Source organism: Diaporthe amygdali, assembly GCF_026229845.1.
Source record: "Diaporthe amygdali strain CAA958 chromosome Unknown NODE_4_length_2575358_cov_65_588622, whole genome shotgun sequence".
Classification (NCBI taxonomy): Eukaryota; Fungi; Ascomycota; class Sordariomycetes; order Diaporthales; family Diaporthaceae; genus Diaporthe; species Diaporthe amygdali.
Genome location: NW_026517024.1, coordinates 197717 through 216102, shown reverse-complemented (window position 1 = coordinate 216102; position 18386 = coordinate 197717). Strand labels below are relative to the sequence as shown.

The 18386-nt window shown below is 53.1% G+C and overlaps 9 protein-coding genes across 9 annotated transcripts; 2 read left to right on the top strand and 7 right to left on the bottom strand.

Moving 5' to 3' along the window:
* Window positions 1-243: 243 nt before the first annotated feature.
* On the bottom strand, window positions 244-1627 carry J7T55_008242 (uncharacterized protein; the record flags this gene model as incomplete). Its single annotated transcript, XM_053138541.1, has 2 exons — window positions 244-1450; window positions 1581-1627. 2 exons carry the CDS (start codon window positions 1625-1627, stop codon window positions 244-246), a joined length of 1254 nt encoding a protein of 417 aa, XP_052997521.1.
* A 1559-nt stretch (window positions 1628-3186) lies between these two features.
* J7T55_008241 (cytochrome P450 monooxygenase) lies at window positions 3187-4655 on the bottom strand (the record flags this gene model as incomplete). Its single annotated transcript, XM_053138540.1, has 2 exons — window positions 3187-4450; window positions 4639-4655. The coding sequence occupies 2 exons, from the start codon at window positions 4653-4655 to the stop codon at window positions 3187-3189; spliced, it is 1281 nt and encodes a 426-aa protein (XP_052997520.1).
* A 562-nt stretch (window positions 4656-5217) lies between these two features.
* On the bottom strand, window positions 5218-6165 carry J7T55_008240 (glutathione S-transferase; the record flags this gene model as incomplete). The annotated part of the gene is made up of 3 exons (XM_053138539.1): window positions 5218-5488; window positions 5709-6015; window positions 6093-6165. The coding sequence occupies 3 exons, from the start codon at window positions 6163-6165 to the stop codon at window positions 5218-5220; spliced, it is 651 nt and encodes a 216-aa protein (XP_052997519.1).
* A 575-nt stretch (window positions 6166-6740) lies between these two features.
* On the bottom strand, window positions 6741-8035 carry J7T55_008239 (uncharacterized protein; the record flags this gene model as incomplete). The annotated part of the gene is made up of 4 exons (XM_053138538.1): window positions 6741-7200; window positions 7276-7652; window positions 7705-7821; window positions 7874-8035. 4 exons carry the CDS (start codon window positions 8033-8035, stop codon window positions 6741-6743), a joined length of 1116 nt encoding a protein of 371 aa, XP_052997518.1.
* Window positions 8036-8782: 747 nt separating this feature from the next.
* J7T55_008238 (methyltransferase SirN-like protein) lies at window positions 8783-9600 on the top strand (the record flags this gene model as incomplete). The annotated part of the gene is made up of 2 exons (XM_053138537.1): window positions 8783-8954; window positions 9029-9600. 2 exons carry the CDS (start codon window positions 8783-8785, stop codon window positions 9598-9600), a joined length of 744 nt encoding a protein of 247 aa, XP_052997517.1.
* Window positions 9601-9977: 377 nt separating this feature from the next.
* J7T55_008237 (thioredoxin reductase) lies at window positions 9978-11082 on the bottom strand (the record flags this gene model as incomplete). The annotated part of the gene is made up of 2 exons (XM_053138536.1): window positions 9978-10614; window positions 10682-11082. 2 exons carry the CDS (start codon window positions 11080-11082, stop codon window positions 9978-9980), a joined length of 1038 nt encoding a protein of 345 aa, XP_052997516.1.
* A 343-nt stretch (window positions 11083-11425) lies between these two features.
* On the top strand, window positions 11426-13036 carry J7T55_008236 (FAD/NAD(P)-binding domain-containing protein; the record flags this gene model as incomplete). Its single annotated transcript, XM_053138535.1, has 4 exons — window positions 11426-11850; window positions 11918-12465; window positions 12584-12716; window positions 12904-13036. The coding sequence occupies 4 exons, from the start codon at window positions 11426-11428 to the stop codon at window positions 13034-13036; spliced, it is 1239 nt and encodes a 412-aa protein (XP_052997515.1).
* A 1020-nt stretch (window positions 13037-14056) lies between these two features.
* J7T55_008235 (cell wall glycosyl hydrolase YteR) lies at window positions 14057-17262 on the bottom strand (the record flags this gene model as incomplete). The annotated part of the gene is made up of 8 exons (XM_053138534.1): window positions 14057-14143; window positions 14213-14863; window positions 15060-15196; window positions 15263-15391; window positions 15530-15741; window positions 15837-15989; window positions 16171-16356; window positions 16934-17262. 8 exons carry the CDS (start codon window positions 17260-17262, stop codon window positions 14057-14059), a joined length of 1884 nt encoding a protein of 627 aa, XP_052997514.1.
* A 22-nt stretch (window positions 17263-17284) lies between these two features.
* On the bottom strand, window positions 17285-18106 carry J7T55_008234 (uncharacterized protein; the record flags this gene model as incomplete). The annotated part of the gene is made up of 2 exons (XM_053138533.1): window positions 17285-17563; window positions 17744-18106. 2 exons carry the CDS (start codon window positions 18104-18106, stop codon window positions 17285-17287), a joined length of 642 nt encoding a protein of 213 aa, XP_052997513.1.
* Between the last annotated feature and the right edge of the window lie 280 nt (window positions 18107-18386).

Here is an 18386-nt window from a genome sequence, read left to right as displayed (position 1 = left end):
CACGTCAACGTCCTTTCCTCCTTCGGCACCAACACACATAAACCGCATACACTCACTGACAAGTCGCGCAACACTCCCCAGCCAACCTCGGGGGTGCATGCGGGCATAGAGGTGCGCTGCTACCCAATATCAGGTCGATCAAGGATTCTCTGAGACAAGGCCCCACCCATGTCCCCGCGTGCCTCCTCTCCAGCGTTGACCGGTACGGGTAGTCGGATCATTCCCAGCCAGCCTCGCTGCCTGCTACCCCTCCCTGGCGATCGAGAAGCGCATGGCCAGATCACGCAGGCGCAGTTCCAAGTCGAGATAGCAGTTCCCGCGTGCCTCGCCGCCTCGCACCGGATCCGGTCCTGTGGCCCCCTGGGCCCCATTCACGTCAGGCCCAACCGTAGCCAGCGCCTTCAGCTTTCCTAGCACCTCGGATGCCTGCTGCACCTCCCTTAAGACGGATTGGGTGCGGAGGACCGCCTGCTCTTCGACGTCGATGGCCGAGAAGTCCCCAAAGCCGAACCCATAGCTGCTAGGCAATGCCCCTGTCACGCCCCGTGCGCCCAGCTGCCGGTCCTTTTCCTGCACTACGGTTGTGAAGCAGGCCTCGAGCAGCTCGTAGATCTGGTACATCAGCGCCGTAAAGAGCATCATGCAACGCAGGTTGCGCGAGCCCTGCTGGGCCCCGATCAGGTGGCCCAGCTTCTCGAGCGCCTTGCGGATGATGCTGAGAAGGATCTTGAATGTCCGCAGCTCGGCCATGATGTAGCTCTCGAGGTCGCTGATCACCTGGCAACACTCGATGCAGCACTGGCTGTCGACCTCGTTCCGCGGCCGTAGACCCAGGGACATGGGCATCATCTGCTGCGCCCTTGCAAACGTTGCGTCGGCGGGGTCGGCGCTGGCGTCGGGCCCAGACGGGCCCCCCTCGGCCATCGAGGTGGCGGCCGTGTGGCCTTCGGGCGACTGTGCCATCAGAAACTCCGCCAGATCGGTATCTAGTTCTGCAAGGTCGTAGTCCTCACAGCCAGAGACGCTCGCCATCGTCGAGTTTGCAGAGCCGCTGGCCGTGACCCGGCCTGTGCCAGCATCGGGGTGCGCCACGTGAATACTGGAAGGGTCCTGGGCCTTGTCCGTGCTGATGATGGCGGCCGGCACGTTGGATGATGAATTGGAAGATGGTGCAAGATGCCACTGGTGGGTCGTCCACGCCATGATGTCGTCCTCTGCGCCGTCATCCTCGTCGTCTTTGTCGCGCAGTAGCTCGTTCGATGCGTCAGTATTGGAGGCGCTCGATGGCGGCGGCGTCGAGCCCGTGGCCACCGAGCCTTCTGTCGAGAAGCTGGCCCGCCCTAGTGCCCTTGGTTCTCGCTGCTGCTGTGGCTGCGATATCTCGTGGTAGTGGTGCTGATGGTTGTGACGACGATGATGATGCTCGTCGTTTGGCGGCGGCGGCCTGCCCCTGGCTCGGGGCCCTTGGACCCGACCAACCCTCGACTCCATATAGACACACGTGGAGCCGGTGCTCCGGCATCGATCGCAGCCTGCACGCTCGCCTGAACATTTGACCTTGGCTATGCTGCATTGCGTACACGCACTGCGAAGGCGACTGGGCCGTGAACGGCTGCTTGCCGCGCATTGTGTGCTGGGAGGGCTGTCCATCAAAGCTTTTAGCGACCGTATCGTCTCTGATTTCAAGTTCTTTCCACTTCTATTTGTCCCCTTCAATTGCACTTCTTGTTTGTTTACACGAACCTCTGAGGAGTAGGAAACATCATAACCGGGTACGGGCCGCTCCTTTCAAAGAATAACTGTGCTGGAGCAGTGGCGTTTTCATTGCACGGCGCGAGGTCAGGTGCAGTGCTCGATCGAAATCAGGATGCGGGAAGGAATCGTGTAAACTTGGTGCGGCGCCAAGGTGAGATCTAAGTACCCCAAGAGTCACATGTACTCTCTACGTGCAGTACAATGGTGCTGCGTGACCGGCTGATCTTCCAGGTTGACCCAAGGCAGGCGGCAACAGGTAGAACGAGTGGGAAGGAGAGCGACGGATATAGATGCCCCGTTCACCTCGTGTTCTCGCCGGTATTCTTACTGAACGCACGCCCCCTACAGCATGTGTCTACTGGTAGCACAGGAGATCTTGATCCGGGTTTAATTTGTTCAAGATGCAAACATCGTCCCAGGCTGGCATCCTATGTACCTGGCACCTAGTATGGTGCCAGCTACTACCCTATAATCTCCTTCACTGCTACAGATGCAGAGCCAACAGAAAAATTCGGTGTCAAGTTCTCCACACGACCGCAGATCTGTAGCCATGGGGCCGGCAATAGAACTTTAGAGCGCTAGGGGTGTGATCCTTCGCAGGGAGTGTTGAGGCTCAGCCCTACTACTTGAGGTACTTGGTAGGTAGGTAGCATCATTGCCTCCCTGCAGGGCTGTCCCGACACTGGACAACCATTGACAGTTGTGACCCGTTGTTCGGAGATGCGTGCTCTGTAGCACGGCGAATCAGTGCATAGGGCTGGACGGTCTTGGGGAGGGCAAGTTCCGCGAATGGAGTGAGGATAGGACATCGACTGATCGCTGGGACATCCTGACGAATTTTGCTTCTGGTTGGTACAACGTGAGAGTTTCTTGGTCCTCGTCATCCTCAGTTCATGCTGTGCAGCCATAAATGGTTATCTAACACCTCCCGGAGGACGGGCCGAACTTGTTTAGCTCGATAAGCTGTTGGTAGCACCGACCGAATTGGCCCCTTACGAAGTTGCATCTGCAGAATTATGGAGAAAAAAGGCCCAACGCACCTCCCAGAGGTGATTGAAGCGTCCCATTTGGGAAATATCCAAGCCAAGGGCGCGAAGCCGTCCCCCTCCCCCACCTACCTACCCACCCCCAAGATGGAGCAACGACATGGAGGACGCCACCACCGGAGGTGAAAATCGCTTCACTTTTGCGTCTGACAGCTGACATGCGTCCAAATAATTCTTGTGGCATCCCTGCGAGCCTCGCTGGTGCCAGACTTTACGCTGGCCCGGGAACTCCCTCGGAAGCTCATACGGATGAAGGGGAAGAGGGGGGGGCACGCAGAGGTGGCAAAGTATCGGTATCACCAACATATTCTAGGCCTGTGCCGCACCACTAGGATCAGGCAAGGTGTCACTTTTGCAACAGTGCAACGCTGACATGCCTCTTACACTAGCACTTCCTTTTGCACCGAATGGTCGTGTTGGTCTGCGCAATCCAGCTCTCGCAGTCTTTGTCCCAGGTGCTCGCGGAATCCAGACTAAGCTGGTAATTCTCCACGAGATGCGCCACAAGCACCCCGATGATGAGATCGGCGATGTACTTGCCCAGGCACTGTCTGGGACCAAACCCAAACCGCCAATATTGGTACCTCAGCTCGGGGGCTTTGCGGCACAGGAACCGGGCGGGTCGGTACGCCTCGCTGTCACGACCCCAAAAGGGGTTGCGGATATTCATGGCATGTGTGTCGACCACGAAGTTGGTCCCCGCAGGGACGAGATAGCCACCGACTACACGATCCGTGGGGGCGGCCTGCGGGATAGAGAAGGCTGCCGCGGGCCTGAGGCGCGCGGCTTCGCGGATTGAAGCAGCCAGGAGGGTATCGTTCTTGGATAGATAAACCGCCCGCGCCGAGGAGCACTGTCCACCTCCCTCCGAAGAGGGGCCCATGGCCTGGGCGATCTCCTCGCGCAGTTGGGTCTGGACGTCCCCGTGGGCGGCCAGGAAAAGCAAGTTCCACGAGATGCCGCCAATCATGACGTCCAGGTTCGCAAACAGCACCTCGTCCAGGGTCTGCAGCACGTGTTCGCTCCGGACAGACCCGGACGACGACGACGACGACGACGCACAACATGCGTCGTACATGCGCACGACGGGGGCGGTGTTCTCCCCCGCCAATCGGCATCGAGCGCACGCGGCATCGTTAAAGGCCCTCCACCCAGCTTGAAACGCCCGCAGCTGGCGGTTCGTCCGCATCGGCAGGAAGCGGCTCCAGGCGAAGCGCGTCGTGCCCCCCTGGATCACGCGGCGAAACAGGGCCTCACGCAGCGGGATCAGGGCGGCGAGCTGTGATCGGAGGGCCGGCGTCAGGTCGCCGTACAGGTGATCTGCCAGCATCCAGAAGGGGAGGTGGCGCTGATCTGCGACCGGATCGAGCCTTTCTTGGCTCTGCCGGCCTGGGGGGCCGCCGCCGAGGAGGTCGGCAAAGTGCGCCCTTGTCATGGCCACCATGCGATCGATACGGGCGACGGCAGCTCTGCGGGTGAAGGCCTCATCCGTCGCGGCACGAACCTGTCGCCAGTCCGCCCCGGAGATCAGGCCCAGGCAGCTGCCCAACAGCTCGCCCATGAGCCAACCGGCATCGTTGTTGACCCCTTTGCAGTGCTGGTCCGAGTCCCGGAAGGCCGCTTTCACGTCCTCTGGCCGAGTCAAGACACTATAGGTACTCAGTTTTTGTTAGCAATCGATCATGCTCCAGCCAAATGTGAAGTTGAGAAAAGGGGAAAAAAACAAGAATGACCAACATTTCTGGAGTCATCCCACTCCATATCCGGTATATCCAACCGTACTCCCGAGCCCAGTCGTGACTATTTTTCTCCCCTTGCAAGAACTTTGCTACATCACCTTGTCCGTTCGGCCATTTGTAAGGACAAGTCGGAATGGAGATGGGACTTGTGTCGCCGTAACAGCGGATGGGATGCTTAATGATTAAATATTGCTGGGCCATGTTAAATTCCATCCGTTTGTCGTGGCCAAGGACCCCTGCAGACATACGTTCATGAAATATGACACAAAGTCATTTCCTTTCGCGAGCACGTCTACACGGAACGCAACGAGGCATGACACTGCGACCAAAAGCAGCGGGATGAACACCTCCGACATTGATGAATACATAACTTGGATCTTCCTCGGCAGAAACAAACGTTTGACCCGGTCATGAAGCAGAATCAAGTTCTTCGAAATATCTCACAAGGCGTACAAGCCAGCCTGTAGCAATTCATTGTAGTTGATTTCTTTTTAAGACACCCCGATAGTCTTATCAGTCAATGCCTTGCTGAGTGCTGAATTTGTTGCCCCAAAGCCGGTACCCGAGGCTCACCGGAGTCATCGGCCGGACTGACGTGCTACGAAGTGCAATGAACCTTCTCGTCCCAAAAGGGGTGCGCGACCCACGAGCTGACCATTCCTCTATCCCGCCACGTTTCACTCGTTATCGAATTGATGCCCATAAGTCGGCCCGCGCTCCACAACTCCCCTGACGGCATTCCTTGCCATCATTCTATTACCCCAGGCTCGAATTTGCGGGTAATTTCCAATTTCAACGTCCAGAAATTGGAACATCCACGGCATGGCGAAGGGAAAGTATGAAATATCTGCGACAGTCGGCCTGTCGGGGAGAGCAATGTACTCTTGGTCTGGGAGCCGGAGCCGGCCCTCCAGAATATCCCACTGCCTCACGCAGTTTTCGTGCAACCTGTGTGGTTAGCCGCCATTCTCTTGGTGGCCTAAGGTGATCTCAGAGCCTTACTTTTTAACAGTCTTGGGCAAGACCTCTGGCCTCTGCCGATTCGGATAGCCCTTCAAAAAGTACAACCAGTATTTTGCTGTAGGACTAACCCCATAGAACCGCAAGCACCTGTTTAGCCTGATATGGCCCACGGGGGGGATGTGAAGAGGCAGCACTAAGGACGTACCCAAGTCCAGCCGTCTGGTACGCCGTCCATGACAGGACGGCGGCTCTTTCCGCCGCATTTCTCCCAGTCCACAAGCCATCACTGTCGTACCGGTCGGCGAGATACTGCATGCATGCGGTACTCTCGAAAACGACGATCTCCTTCTGCGCCTCTGGGCACCAGTCTTTAATGGCGGGAACATACTTTTCAGGGTGAATTTGGGAATACCAAGCAGACTTCGTATCAATCACGGAAATGATGTAGTCGATCTGCAGCTCCTCTGCCAGGATCAATGGCTTCATATAATTGATGTAACTGGTTTGATCCGCTTTTTGATGAGACAGGGATAACGGTCAAAAAGATGTCGCCTAGGAGTCGTGAGAGTGAAGGGGACGTGCCGCGTACCTCTGATTATGTAAATGATGACCTGACCATCGTACCTGAGGTCCCCTTGGACCTCTCTCGCATTCGCTTTCATTCTGGGTGTGGACTTCCGGTTTCCGTTGGACTATGAGCGTTGGGTGATTGTGGCGAGGAATTTGAATTGGTAAACCTTGGTATATCGTCCACTTTCGGCGGCCGAATACTCTAACTTGGAATCACCTTAGCACCCGGCGATATGCAGTCAGAGCTACAACGCCCGGGGCCGGGGAACTATGGGCACCGAGCGACGCCCTATCTAAAATGCCCTATACATGGTCGAATTCCCTCATTTGCCGTTGCCGCTCACGTCGGGATCGTGTGATTTGGAATCGGGGTTCGGTACACATCGTCTCGAGTGGAACGGTTATGTAGTCAACAACATCACGAATTCACAGACAAGATCCGTGTAAAGAATTTCAATGTAACATGACGATACGAGTATTTGAAAATCCCAGGTAATACTACAAAGGGAGTGAAATTGTTGAACGTGCTAATTGTACCTAAATCTTTAAGACCCCTGTTGTCGTCGGATACATCACGCCCCGAATCAGTCTTGTTCAGAAGAACACATCAGCTGTGAATATAAATTGCGAACACGCAAATGGCTCCACCTCTTGCCTTGAACTCCGCCTACTCGTAATTGACGGTGTACTCGTTAGTGACATTGATGTCTCTTCCCTGCGAAACATTAGGCTGGCCTCCCCGGGCGCTCAACTCTATGCCTGCTCCGTGACCGATGCCCTTGTTCTGGACACGACTCCTCTCCACGTTGCTCGAGCTGTCATTGAGACGCGCAAAACGGGCTTTCGAATCGTTCTCGCTGGCAAAGGCGACGGAGTCGTACGACTGGTCCACCGTGCTTCGGCTCCGCTGGGTCAAGGACAGGAGGTGGCTGGTGATGGAGTTAAACGTGTCCGAGATCTCAGCCACGGCGGGTCGCAGACTGGGAACACAGCAACATATGATTCCTATGGGCAATTCGAGTGTTTGCAGCAGAATCGTGAGCCAGAGATAGTCGGTGACATCGGCTTGCGGAATCCCCGTGAGATCAATGATGCACACGATCTTGAGGAAAGATATGACCGTGGCCCTACGTCACACTGTCAGTACCATGCGCTGCCACCTGAGCGTCAGTTGGAACCCGGGAGGTGAGCCAGCAGCTTACACAAGTCCAAGGCAGAGCAGACCGGACAGGATGATTTTGTTTCTCCTGGCAGCTTGCAGCTGCCAGATCATCGGCATAGGCAGGACCACAATCGCGAGGTCGAAAAAGACGTGCAAGATACCAATGGAAGCACAGTAGGGTTTGTATGGGAAGCAGGTGCCGGGCTCTGAAACATTCCATGACTTGCTGACGGGAATACAGCTGAACACCTCGGAGAAAAATCCGCCAACCCAGAAACAGGTGATTAGAATAATCAAGCCATAGCATGACCACTTGAAGAAGGGGGATATCCCGAAAATCCGTATGTAGAAGAAGAGAATCGACAGCTGGACGACGGTGACCGTACAGAACCAGAGGATGAAATTGGCGAAAATGATCTATCCGGTCAGTAGGCAGACACGATACAGCATTACAGTATTCTCGGCGTACCTTCAGGTAAGTGACGATAGCATTAGGATCAATCTCTATGACAGTCGCGATTGGAAGGCCTGCCCCTCCTGCGAAGACCGCCGCCATGTTGATTCCTTGGAAGATCCAAGTCATAATCTGGCATATGATTAGTGCGCAAAGCCACGACAAGAGAGGAGAGAAGACTCACGAGCGCGGCAAGGCAAAGCCAATCATCGAACATGATGGCTTGATTTCGTATTCGCCTGGAGCGAAATCTCAGTACGACACACACAGTCGCCAGTGTGACTCCGATCACAGGGGCAATGACAATGCCCAGCTGATGGCTGTTTGTTGCCTGAAACTTCGTCATGTTGCTGGGTTCGGCCGGATACTAGAGCTCGGAAGTTCAGATGCACGAAGAATTTGAAGGGCGCCGACGGGGGAATAAGAGCTCTGAGCCAATGTACCTCCTGCAAGAAAATTAGTAGAGCCGGTTAGAAATGGAAAGTTCTGTCTCAGTAAAACCCTTATATCCTTCAAATCCGCATTATGGGCCCGTGTCTATGAGCAAGTGACACATTCCTTCGAGATATTTTTGGAAGTCCTCGTCCCAACTGCATTCACCATAAATGGAGAACAGGCGGCAAGCATGGACCGTTGGGGGGGATTGGGCAGACCAGTCGATCGAGCCGTCTCGGGGCCCGGCGAGTCGAATATAGGTAAGGTATGCATGTCAGCAATAAAGGCAAGACCGCATATATGCCCACCTCAACTGAGTCTCATCTTCCGATAGACTGCTAACAGCCTTGTTCAGCAATTTCTGTTGTGCAGCTCGAGATCGGACCGAATTGCCAAGTGTACCGGTACTTAGGTGGTACATGTACATTACAAGCCTTAGTTCACAAGGACCTTGTCGCGTTCCTTCGGAGGTCTTCCAAGTCTGGGGAACCTCGCCGCAAAATCAGTTGACTGTGGAGCATAATACATGAAAAACACTGCATGTATTGTTTTCGTTTGTGTTCGCCGTTACCCGAGATTATGAGCCTCATTGCGACTGTTGAACAAGACTCACTGAACACACTCCACTCTCTATCCGAGCTGAATTGCATCGTCAGAAATGGCGGACGATAAGAACCAGACTCATTATTTCCTCGACGGCAACCCGGAAGAGCTTGAACGTCTCAGGCTCGGGCAAAGCGTAATCAACGATTATGTAGGCAAACTCGTCTTTGCCCCGGTCGACTTTGACAGGAACGGGCTGCGTGTCTTGGATTCAGCCACGGCTGATAGTCAGTGCCCACACTCTCTCTTGTTTTTGATCTGTCCATGGAGAGGGGCATTTGCTAATGTCAAGCATCATTAGGTATTTGGCTGCAAGACGTGCGAGGCTCTGTTCCTCAGCCAGCTCGCGACACACATGAATTTGTCGGTACAGACATCACCGACATCTACTTCCCCCGGCCACAACCGGAGGGTATCAGTCTCTTCACCCAGTCTATAACCCAGCCATGGCCAAAAGAGTGGGTGGCAAGTTTTGACCTTGTACACCAGCGCATGGCACTCCCAGCAGCAGGGAAGACCGCCGTCCATGACACCTTGCGCGCGTTCGTTGGTCTCGTCAAACCGGGTGGTTGGTTGCAACTGGTGGAGCCGGACCATTCTGTGTCCAAGGGCCCGGCCATGGCAGACTTCTTCCGGCTCCTGTCCGATGTCTTCGCCTTCATGCAGACAGGAACAAACTATGCGTCACAGTTGAAGACGTGGATGAAAGATGAATTGGGCCTGCTGAATGTGGAGGAGCACATATTTGATGTTCCCATAGGGAAGGCGAGTTCTAGTGACGAAATGCGTTTAAAAAGTGCCAGGATGATCGAGTTGGTGGTGAAGGGGCTCGCAGAAGTTGCAAAGAGTACGTCTGATTTCTCGTCACAATAATCTTGTCATACTTCGCAACTTGATCATAATTAACCTGTTTTGGAATATTCATAGGTATTTCAACGTCATTCTCGGCTGAAGAACTGCAAACTCTTGGCCCAAGGATCCAAAAAGAAGTTCGCGAAGTGGGAGGAGTGTTTCGGCTGCATTTCGTATGGGGAAGAAAGCCTTCAGCATAGCAGCAGGAGGTAGGTCGGGCTCTTTTCGCTATCAATGACTCACCAAGGTGATCAAAAAAGGAGAAAAACATCAGGTGTTGTCATGGTCATCAATTGTCAGAACAACAGGAAATCTTGTATTTATTCTTCAAATGGGCATCATTACTATTCTCTTCGACCACATCTTCCAACAGGAGTGCTTCTGAATAAGTACCTGCTTCACTGCCCCGTCGCCTCAATTTTACATTTGATGCCATTCAATACATGCTGGTCTTGCTTCAGTTTGTCGGGGAACCCCTCTAACTTGAAGCCCTGATTCCTATGATTCCCTCGGGCCGGCAATGTTCTTGCTATTCCGCAACCTGCGAAAGATCCCATACTCATAGCATTGGGAATGTTTCTCAAAGGAGAACAGCAGTCCCCTGCTGCAAAGACCCCTTCGATGTTGGTTGAATTGAAGGGCGGCGTCACCTTCAACCCGAGCCCGGAGACATATTCGCAGCCTAGCTGATCAGGTAGGCTAGCATCGACCTGCAGGTCGGGCTTGTGTACCAAGAATGCTATAATTTCTGTCTCGGCAGTGTCGAACCATACCACTAGCCCATGGCTGTCCTTGGGCTTGGACAGTCTCCTCAACTTTCTATGGTCGACACGTAATCCATGCTCCAACTTTTCACGCAGCTTATCTGCCAATGGCTCATCGCCATCGGTGTAGATGGTAACAGTATCGACAAACTTCTGAGCGTCACGGGCATTCGTGATAGCATGGCCTATATGTGCAAGAGTCCCTGTTGCTAGCAATCCAGCAGAGGAATCACCTCGTAGTTCGAAGCCGAAGCAGAACATGCAGTTGAATCTGCGAAGCACAATTTCTTTAGGATCATCCGCCTCGAAAAATTGCGCAGACTGGCTGTAGGACTCACATCAACGTCCCATAGTTTTCAGTGTATCCCTCGATGGCAGGGTATATCTCCTGTGCCCCTGTGGCGAAAAGAAACTTTCGACCCGTCCACCTTGCTCCCTGGGAGTCGAGCACCTCGAACAACCCGTCCATCTTTTTTTGGGCCGACTCGAGCCGACGTTGCACGAATTCAACGAGACCCGATTCCTGGAGCTCGGCACGCGATGCCGTCCGCATCGCCTCAGGATTCTGACCCTCCCATCCAGACGTCAGACGAGTCTGGCGCGCGAGGGAATTTCGGGGTGCGCCCGAATCAAATACCAGGCAGGTGTGCGTAGCCCGGTAGAGCGTCAGGGCCGCGGAGAGGCCGGCATAACTCGCCCCGACGATGATCACGTCGAACACTTCTGGGTTTGCAAGCATTTTTCTTTTTTGACCTATGCGCAAATAGAATCTCATCCGGTTGTAAGAGACCAGTTTCGGAGTCAAGCTCCAAGATCCGCCTTGACATTTGGATACGACGGACATGGATGGGGAGGAGTGCACCGGCGCCCGGTCAGTCGGCGCGCGCGGAACGTGTTGAACATCCGGCTACCGCCCCGGCCGGTTCCCGCGGCAGAGACCGAATCGGCGAGATTCTAAGGCCCAGATGAAGGAGATATTATCCATATAGAGCTTCTAGGACGACAGAGAGATGTGAGTGTCTCTGGAGTCGCGTGGACCTCAAGCATACACACACATTCACATCGTCACTATTTACTCAATCATGGGCTCAACTACTTCAGCTAAAGTTTATGATGCTTTGATTATTGGCGGCGGGGTGTCCGGGCTCGCTGCGGCACTCACCCTGGCTCGTCAGCAGCACACAGCCGTCGTGCTAGATTCAGGAGCCTATCGCAACGCACCGAGCCCTCACATTTACAATATCCTGACGTGGGATCAGAGTGAGCCCTCGGAATTTCGTGCAGCAGCTAAGAAAAATATGCTTGACTATTACTCCACCATTGAGTTCGAAAAGGCATATGTGGTATCTGCCCAAGAAACAACGGGCAATGTCTCATCACACCAAACCTTCACAGCTTCCAGTAGCGACGGCAAGCAGTGGTGTGGGAGGAAGATAATACTTGCAAATGGCGTGCGCGATGTCTTCCCGGACATTGAAGGCTATGCAGACTGCTGGGCGAAAGGCATGTGAGTGATCTTTCAAAGAGACGTCCACGACCAAGAGTGTATGGCCCAGGCTGATTGCACTCCCCAGCTATCATTGCTTCTTCTGCAAGGGTTATGAAGCGCGAGGTGTCGAATCAGCTGGCATTTTAGCGATTCCCGATATAGGGACTGTTCCAACAGCTCTCCATGCAGCTCGCACGGCGGCTAGGTTCACCAAGTCCATCACGATCTATACACACGGCTCCGACGAGCTGAAGACTGGCCTTCAAAAAGCACAAGGTGACTATCAGCTGTTCAAGACCGACAGCCGTCGAATCATCCGTATCGAAAAGGGCCCGGGATTCGCTGATGTCGTACTGCACTTTGAAGGAGGGGAAACTGTCACAGAAGGCTTTCTTGGACATAAACCCCCGACAGAAGCAAACGGTGACTTTCACAAGCAGCTGGGTCTAGAAATGAATAAGATGGGTGATCCTGTCATCAAGCCCATGTTCTGCGAGGCATCGAAAAAGGGCATCTTTGTTGCCGGAGACGAAGCTTCGCCCATTAAAATTGCTAACCAGGCCTTGTTCTCAGGCTCAGCGGCTGCTGCAGCAGTCTGCGCCCAGATCCAAGCCGAGGATGCTCATCAGCCATGTATTTTCTGAATCATGATTTGGAAAATGTTATCTGCCTTGTCAGCTTGAGCGATGAAGGGGACTGTGGTGTGGTGTGGTAGTCGAATGGCCTGTCTTCTCTGTGACATGCTTCCTAGGTCGTGGAGCACTGGTACTCAGGGAGATAATGATGTTTCAGATCTCGAGAATTGGAGCTTTGTCATCCCGCCCAAATCAGATGAACGGGTACAGGGCCGGGGTCATCTCTTTGAAGTATTGTTTCCTCTTGATGTATGCTTTCGTCTAAAGTATTGGGCTTCTCTTTGATCGAGAGGGGAAAGCATGCCACAATTGCAATGATATTTACAATTGTGCTGCAGGAAAGTAAGGCTATTTTACGACTGAAAGTGGTTTTGATCAGCTATAGCTTCTATAAGACTTTATCTGAAACCACAGAAACCATAGTCAAATGCCATAGCCTGAAATTCATGGCGATACCAGTCTCAGGCGAAGAGGAGCAATTCATCGCCCTTGGGCCAGTCTCGATACCGAAAGTCGCAGGCATGACCTGGAAAGCGATCTGCTGGCTCCCACCTATGGTCTTTGAATGATTACTGTTTCCACGTTTGATCCGCGACACGCTGTCCGGTCAGCGACGGGTGGATAGATGAGAGCTTCCAGTTGCCCTCAAGTCTCGCAGCCTCATTTTTGTCAATCCACACGTCTAGGTGATTGCCGACACCTCATGAAACTCAGTTCATAGCAAGACCGATCGCTAGATTGCTACTGTGCATGAATCCGTGGCGTAATAGTATCATCAAATGAGGGCCACGGCTGTCGTTCTCAATGAGACTTTCCATGCTGACGTGGGGAGGGGAGATCATTGACACCAGTGAGCATTATTTCAGCATGCATATTCGTACTTGGTCTTTGAAACTCCCTAATAAATCTTTCTACGCACCAAAGTTGTCGAGATTGTTGTGGGCGCCATTTATTAGGCTTCTAGTGACTATTGTTAGAGACGGAAACAAACTTTTGATTTATAAGAGGGGCAATAGACACAGGCTTTCAAAAGAGTTGAATTGAATCCTTGAGCAGGGTACCTTGAGAGCACTACCCGCTTGGGGCCTTGAGTATGACGCGCAAGGGACACTGAGTAAGTAGTCACACGAAGGGTTTCCAATCACATCGTGGCTGCACTGCTCTCGAAGTCGTCAGTAACATGGACTGGACGGCCGACACGACATGTCTCAGCCCTAAGTCATGTCGTATCCAGTGACTGGGTAGACAGCTGCCTGTGAAAATTTGCCATCACAATGTGGGTATAAACACACTTTGACACTTTTAGTGACAGACTTGGAAGGCTTTTGCTTGCTGTATGGAAGTGATGCGTTGCTGGTATGTGTTGTGTTACTCGCACGGCCCCCTGAGCGAGGCCCAGCACTTATTTGCACAGGTGTTGCTGAATCAGATGTATGCAACCAAGTATCCAGTGATAGCCTTGGGTCTGTTTTATTGAATCCAAATATGTTTATGTGCAATTTCAATTTCCAGCTCTTACTGGTGAGATATATACAGGAATGTTGAAAAGCCCGAAAGACCTTAGCCACACCTTTGACTTGATTACATGATTACATGATTTCAATTTCGTAGGAGGCATACATGAATGGCCCGACCCCCTTGTAATCGTTGGGGGACAGCGCAATGGATGTGTAGTACTGAGTTCAGGTTAGCATGTTCTGCAATAACTTCGTATTGAAAATCAGACACTGTAATTGTAAACTCACCTCGAAGGTAGCGTTGCTGTTGAGAGACCCAACGAGGACTGTGCCCTCCCAATCCAAAGTGCCATCGTCGTTCTCAACGACGAAGTCGTCAACAAGCGCCTGATATGCCTTCTTTGCTGGCTCCAGGTAAGTGGCAGCATCAATCAGCCCAGTCCTGACGCCCCTGAGGAGGCCGTAGGTGAACATCGCACTGGCGGACGACTCGATGTAGTTCTTCTCCCTGCCTGGGAAGTCCATAATGAGCCACCAGCCACTGGTGGCGGAGTCTTGAGCTGCCAGCACGCCCTTGGCCAGGGCCTGGAAGTAGCCGGTCAGTTTCTCGCGGCCCTCGTGGGACTCGGGAATCAGCGGGATGGTCTCGAGCAGAGAGACCATGTACCATCCAACAGCACGGCTCCACACCAAGGGGGCAGCGCCCGTCTCCGGGTCAGCCCAGATAGCCTTCTTCGACTCGTCATAGCCGTGGACGAGCAGGTTCGTCGTGTGGTTGCGGGTGTACTGCTCGATGTTGTCGAACTGCTGGACGATGTCGTCCCACGCAGTGGTGTTGTCGCTGTCGTACAGGCTTGTGTACTTGGCATAGAAAGAGTCGGCCATGAAAATACCGTCTAGCCACATTTGATTCTCATAGATGGGAGCCCTGTGCCAGAACTGCAATAATATTTAGCTTAAATCTTAGGGGGAAAATGGAGGGAGGTGTGGGTAGGAGTTTAGACACTGTCTGCACAAGGCTTGTCTGATGAACTGTAGCCGTACAATGGTTTATACGATAGAACAGTAAGACGTCCTACGAGTTTGACAGGTCCGTATTTTCAATATGATGAAAAAGTATGAGGAAGCTGCTTACTCCACCTGAAGGCGTGCGTGGGTGTCTGTCGAGCATGCCACGGATCCCATCGGCAGCGATCTTGTACTTCTCCTCGCCAGTTCTGTTGTACCACCAGAGAGCATTCATGCCGAAACGGTACTCATCAAGTGAGTAGACTTGATTGAAGTCAGTAAATTCAATGCAAATTGCTTTGGGTCAAGATATAGTCGGAGGACACGTACAGTCGTACTCGTACTCCTTGATAGAGCCATCTTCATTGATGATGGACATCTGTGGCTCGTATGCATCTGCAATGGACTCATTTTTGGTGAGAGCGTATGCCAACTCGAGTCCTCCATAGATGACCGCGTCTGGTGTTTTGTCAGCAAATGATTACCCCACATATTTGATAGCAGCCACTTGTTGCGATTGTAGGAAATCCTCTTTCAAGGCTTCGACAAGGCCTAAGACTGCCCAGGGAGACGAGAGTATTTTGAAGAAGTACTGACTTGTGTATCCGAAGTCCAACTCTATACCCTTGCGAATATGGGTATCGGCCATACGGGCCAGGTAGGACGTGGTGGATGTGTTCGTAGCACGGCCATCGAGCTTCAGATCGACGGCAGCGGCAGCAGCGCCGGACGCCAACAACAGGGAGGACCTCATGATGGAGTATGTGGAACGTGAGGTTGTTTGGTAGCGAATGAGAAGATCGGATGGGCTGCTCAATGACAGCCTCTCATACTGCAGTGGCCGCGCACCCAGGCCATCTCTTATACCGTTCGCCCACGGGCGGTCCAGGTACCCGATACACACCTCATCCAACAGTGTGGAATCACATTGCTTGGCGACACCTCAAGGTGGACTTCTTCGATATAGGGGTACCAAGCCCTCTCGGTTGTTTGTTCTCCCCCATGATTCGTCTCCCCGGACGAGTTCTCCTCACTGAGGGCCGACAGCTGCAGATCGCTTTGTTTCCATCAATAGAGGGCCCTGTTGGAATTCTTCCAGAGGTGCAATGCAGTTCTTGGCTCTCCACCATCTTGCTTGGCGACGGACAAACATGCGTTTCCTGCGGGGGTCCCTCGTCTGTAAGCGTGCTCCTTTATTAAAACAGAGGGTCCAGGGGCGTGCTATTGCGTGTGCCCACGAAACACAACGAGTCGACGTGATGGCTCGCTCTCGGCCGCGGCGGTGGTGGTCCTTCATTGATAATGACAAGCGTCGTGCCGGTGGCTGCCTGAGAACCGCGCGGATTCGGATATCCTGGCGAGCCGCATTCTGACCGAAGCCTAAGTCGAATTGGCTCGGGCTATCCACACTGACTTTCGGGTTACTGCATAGCGTGATCGGGATGACTTTGGAATCAGGAAGTCTATCACCGCCGCAAAAGGCTTGGCCGGCCACGGAATTTTACTTTCTGATGATACTGCCCACTTCGCACTCATTACATAATCACGTTCTCCTAGTCACTTCATATCTATGCTCTCAAAGGGTCTTGGCCCGTGCCTTCTGGCGGTAGCTTTCAACAGCTTCCAAGACTGTAGCGATGCTTGGAAGCGGCAAGCTGCAATTTCTACCAAGGCAGGTTGGTGGCCGCGGTTTTTGGATTGAATACAATTTTAGGAACTGAGCAAACTCAAGTTAACATGCTTTCTGATGTCGGCATCATCTTATCCATTTCAATCTCGCTGTGTACTTCCCCCCAAGCTCGGACCTCCGTGGCTTCCCAAAGGAGCGTTCGTCCCCTCGCATTTCATTGCCTTGGTACAATTTGGGTTTGCTGCCGTCTAACATGGGAGTACAGGAAGTCTTCTACGTCCGGTGACAACGTATGGGCCGAAGTCACAGACGCACTGCTAGTCTGGCTGTCCGAACGCGGACGAAGCGAGGATGTGACCTTGGACACGCACCGCAACAGAACCCTTGATGCTGATCTTCGTCTGCCGCCTGCATTTTTCTGGACATTCAGAGGCGCAAATTCTGGCGCGAGATCATCCGTTCGAGCTGAGGGTGGAGGTGCGAGATCTTCCAAGGTCACTACTGGGACGTCGGATAATCTTTGAAGTGGGTGGCAGACCCTTGTGAGACTTCCATATCGGTTTCCGGGAGAACCTTCCCAGATGCTGCCGTCTCTGCTGATAAAGGTGTATGTCTCAGTATCAGCATCATACCCGATACGGGTCATTCCCTCTGGAAGGTTGTCCCCGTCGGTGTCGCACTCTTCAAATCGAGAACGCATTGTGGGGTAATGAGAGGTTGAACTAGACTTCGTTCGTGGAGATGAATGTGATCAAGTGTGCCTTGGTATGGATGAGAGCATTTGTGTCATGGCAGATGCGAATGCCATGAGAAGGCTGGCATGCGTTTAAAGCCACTTGAACGCCCCCAAAAGGACTGCAGTTGTCCGTCGCACAGGGAGCCTTGGTGAGGTATATCGGCATGGCACCACATGCTCGGTGCAACGGCCCCCAGGGCTCGGCCTTCTTCACAGCCTGGGTGGTATGCAAGACGAAGACGTCAAAAGCAGGCTCCAGTGTTACCTACGATGCAGAAGTATGCTCTCCGCTTGCTCTTGGCATGAAACGTGCTGCAGGCTCCCCGCTATTTTCGATTGATGCCTCGCTCCGTGCCGCACTCCGGGGAGGTTCTGAGCCGGGTGATCCTGATCGCCTCCTCTGAATCATAGCCCCCAAAGCTTTAGAATCTGTTGATGGACCAACTTTGATGTTCACTTCGGGGTGTCGAAAGTAGAAGCGGTCAACCCAATGTCTGCCAAGCGTGGTCTGGATGCCTGACAGGTCGCACACGTGTTGTGCGTACCGGTGCACCATTACCTTGGCTGGGGGACGATTGGCCAGCTTTTCGAAGAGAATCCAATGGACGATTGATTCTTCTAACGCTGGTGACAGCTTCTGAACAGCCTTATGGGCTTGACGTTGAGGCTTCGCACCGTGCATTCGCCCGTGTAATGTGCCCACGCCGACTCCATACGCCTTGGACGCTTCTGCATATGTCATCTTGCCCTCTGAAAGTTCTTTCAGGGCAGCTTGAATTTTGACTTCTCTAGGGATTGGAGACTCCATGGTGCTTTCCTTGGTGTCATGAAAAATGTATGTTGTAAAGATCGCATGGAAGCAGTCGAGGGGTCGTGAGAAAAGTTGAGGGTAGTGACGTGCCTAGATACTCTGTTTCGGCCGCCATTCGGCTTCTCGGGTAGCCGTTTGGTGGTGGTAGTGACGTGTTCCGTTTCCAGGGTGCATTCCAGTAGCCGAACAGCCACTCTATATTGGAGATGATGCGGCTTTGGAGAGCCCTTCACGTTTGGAAGTTAAAAAGATTAATATCATGTAGATACCAGTGACA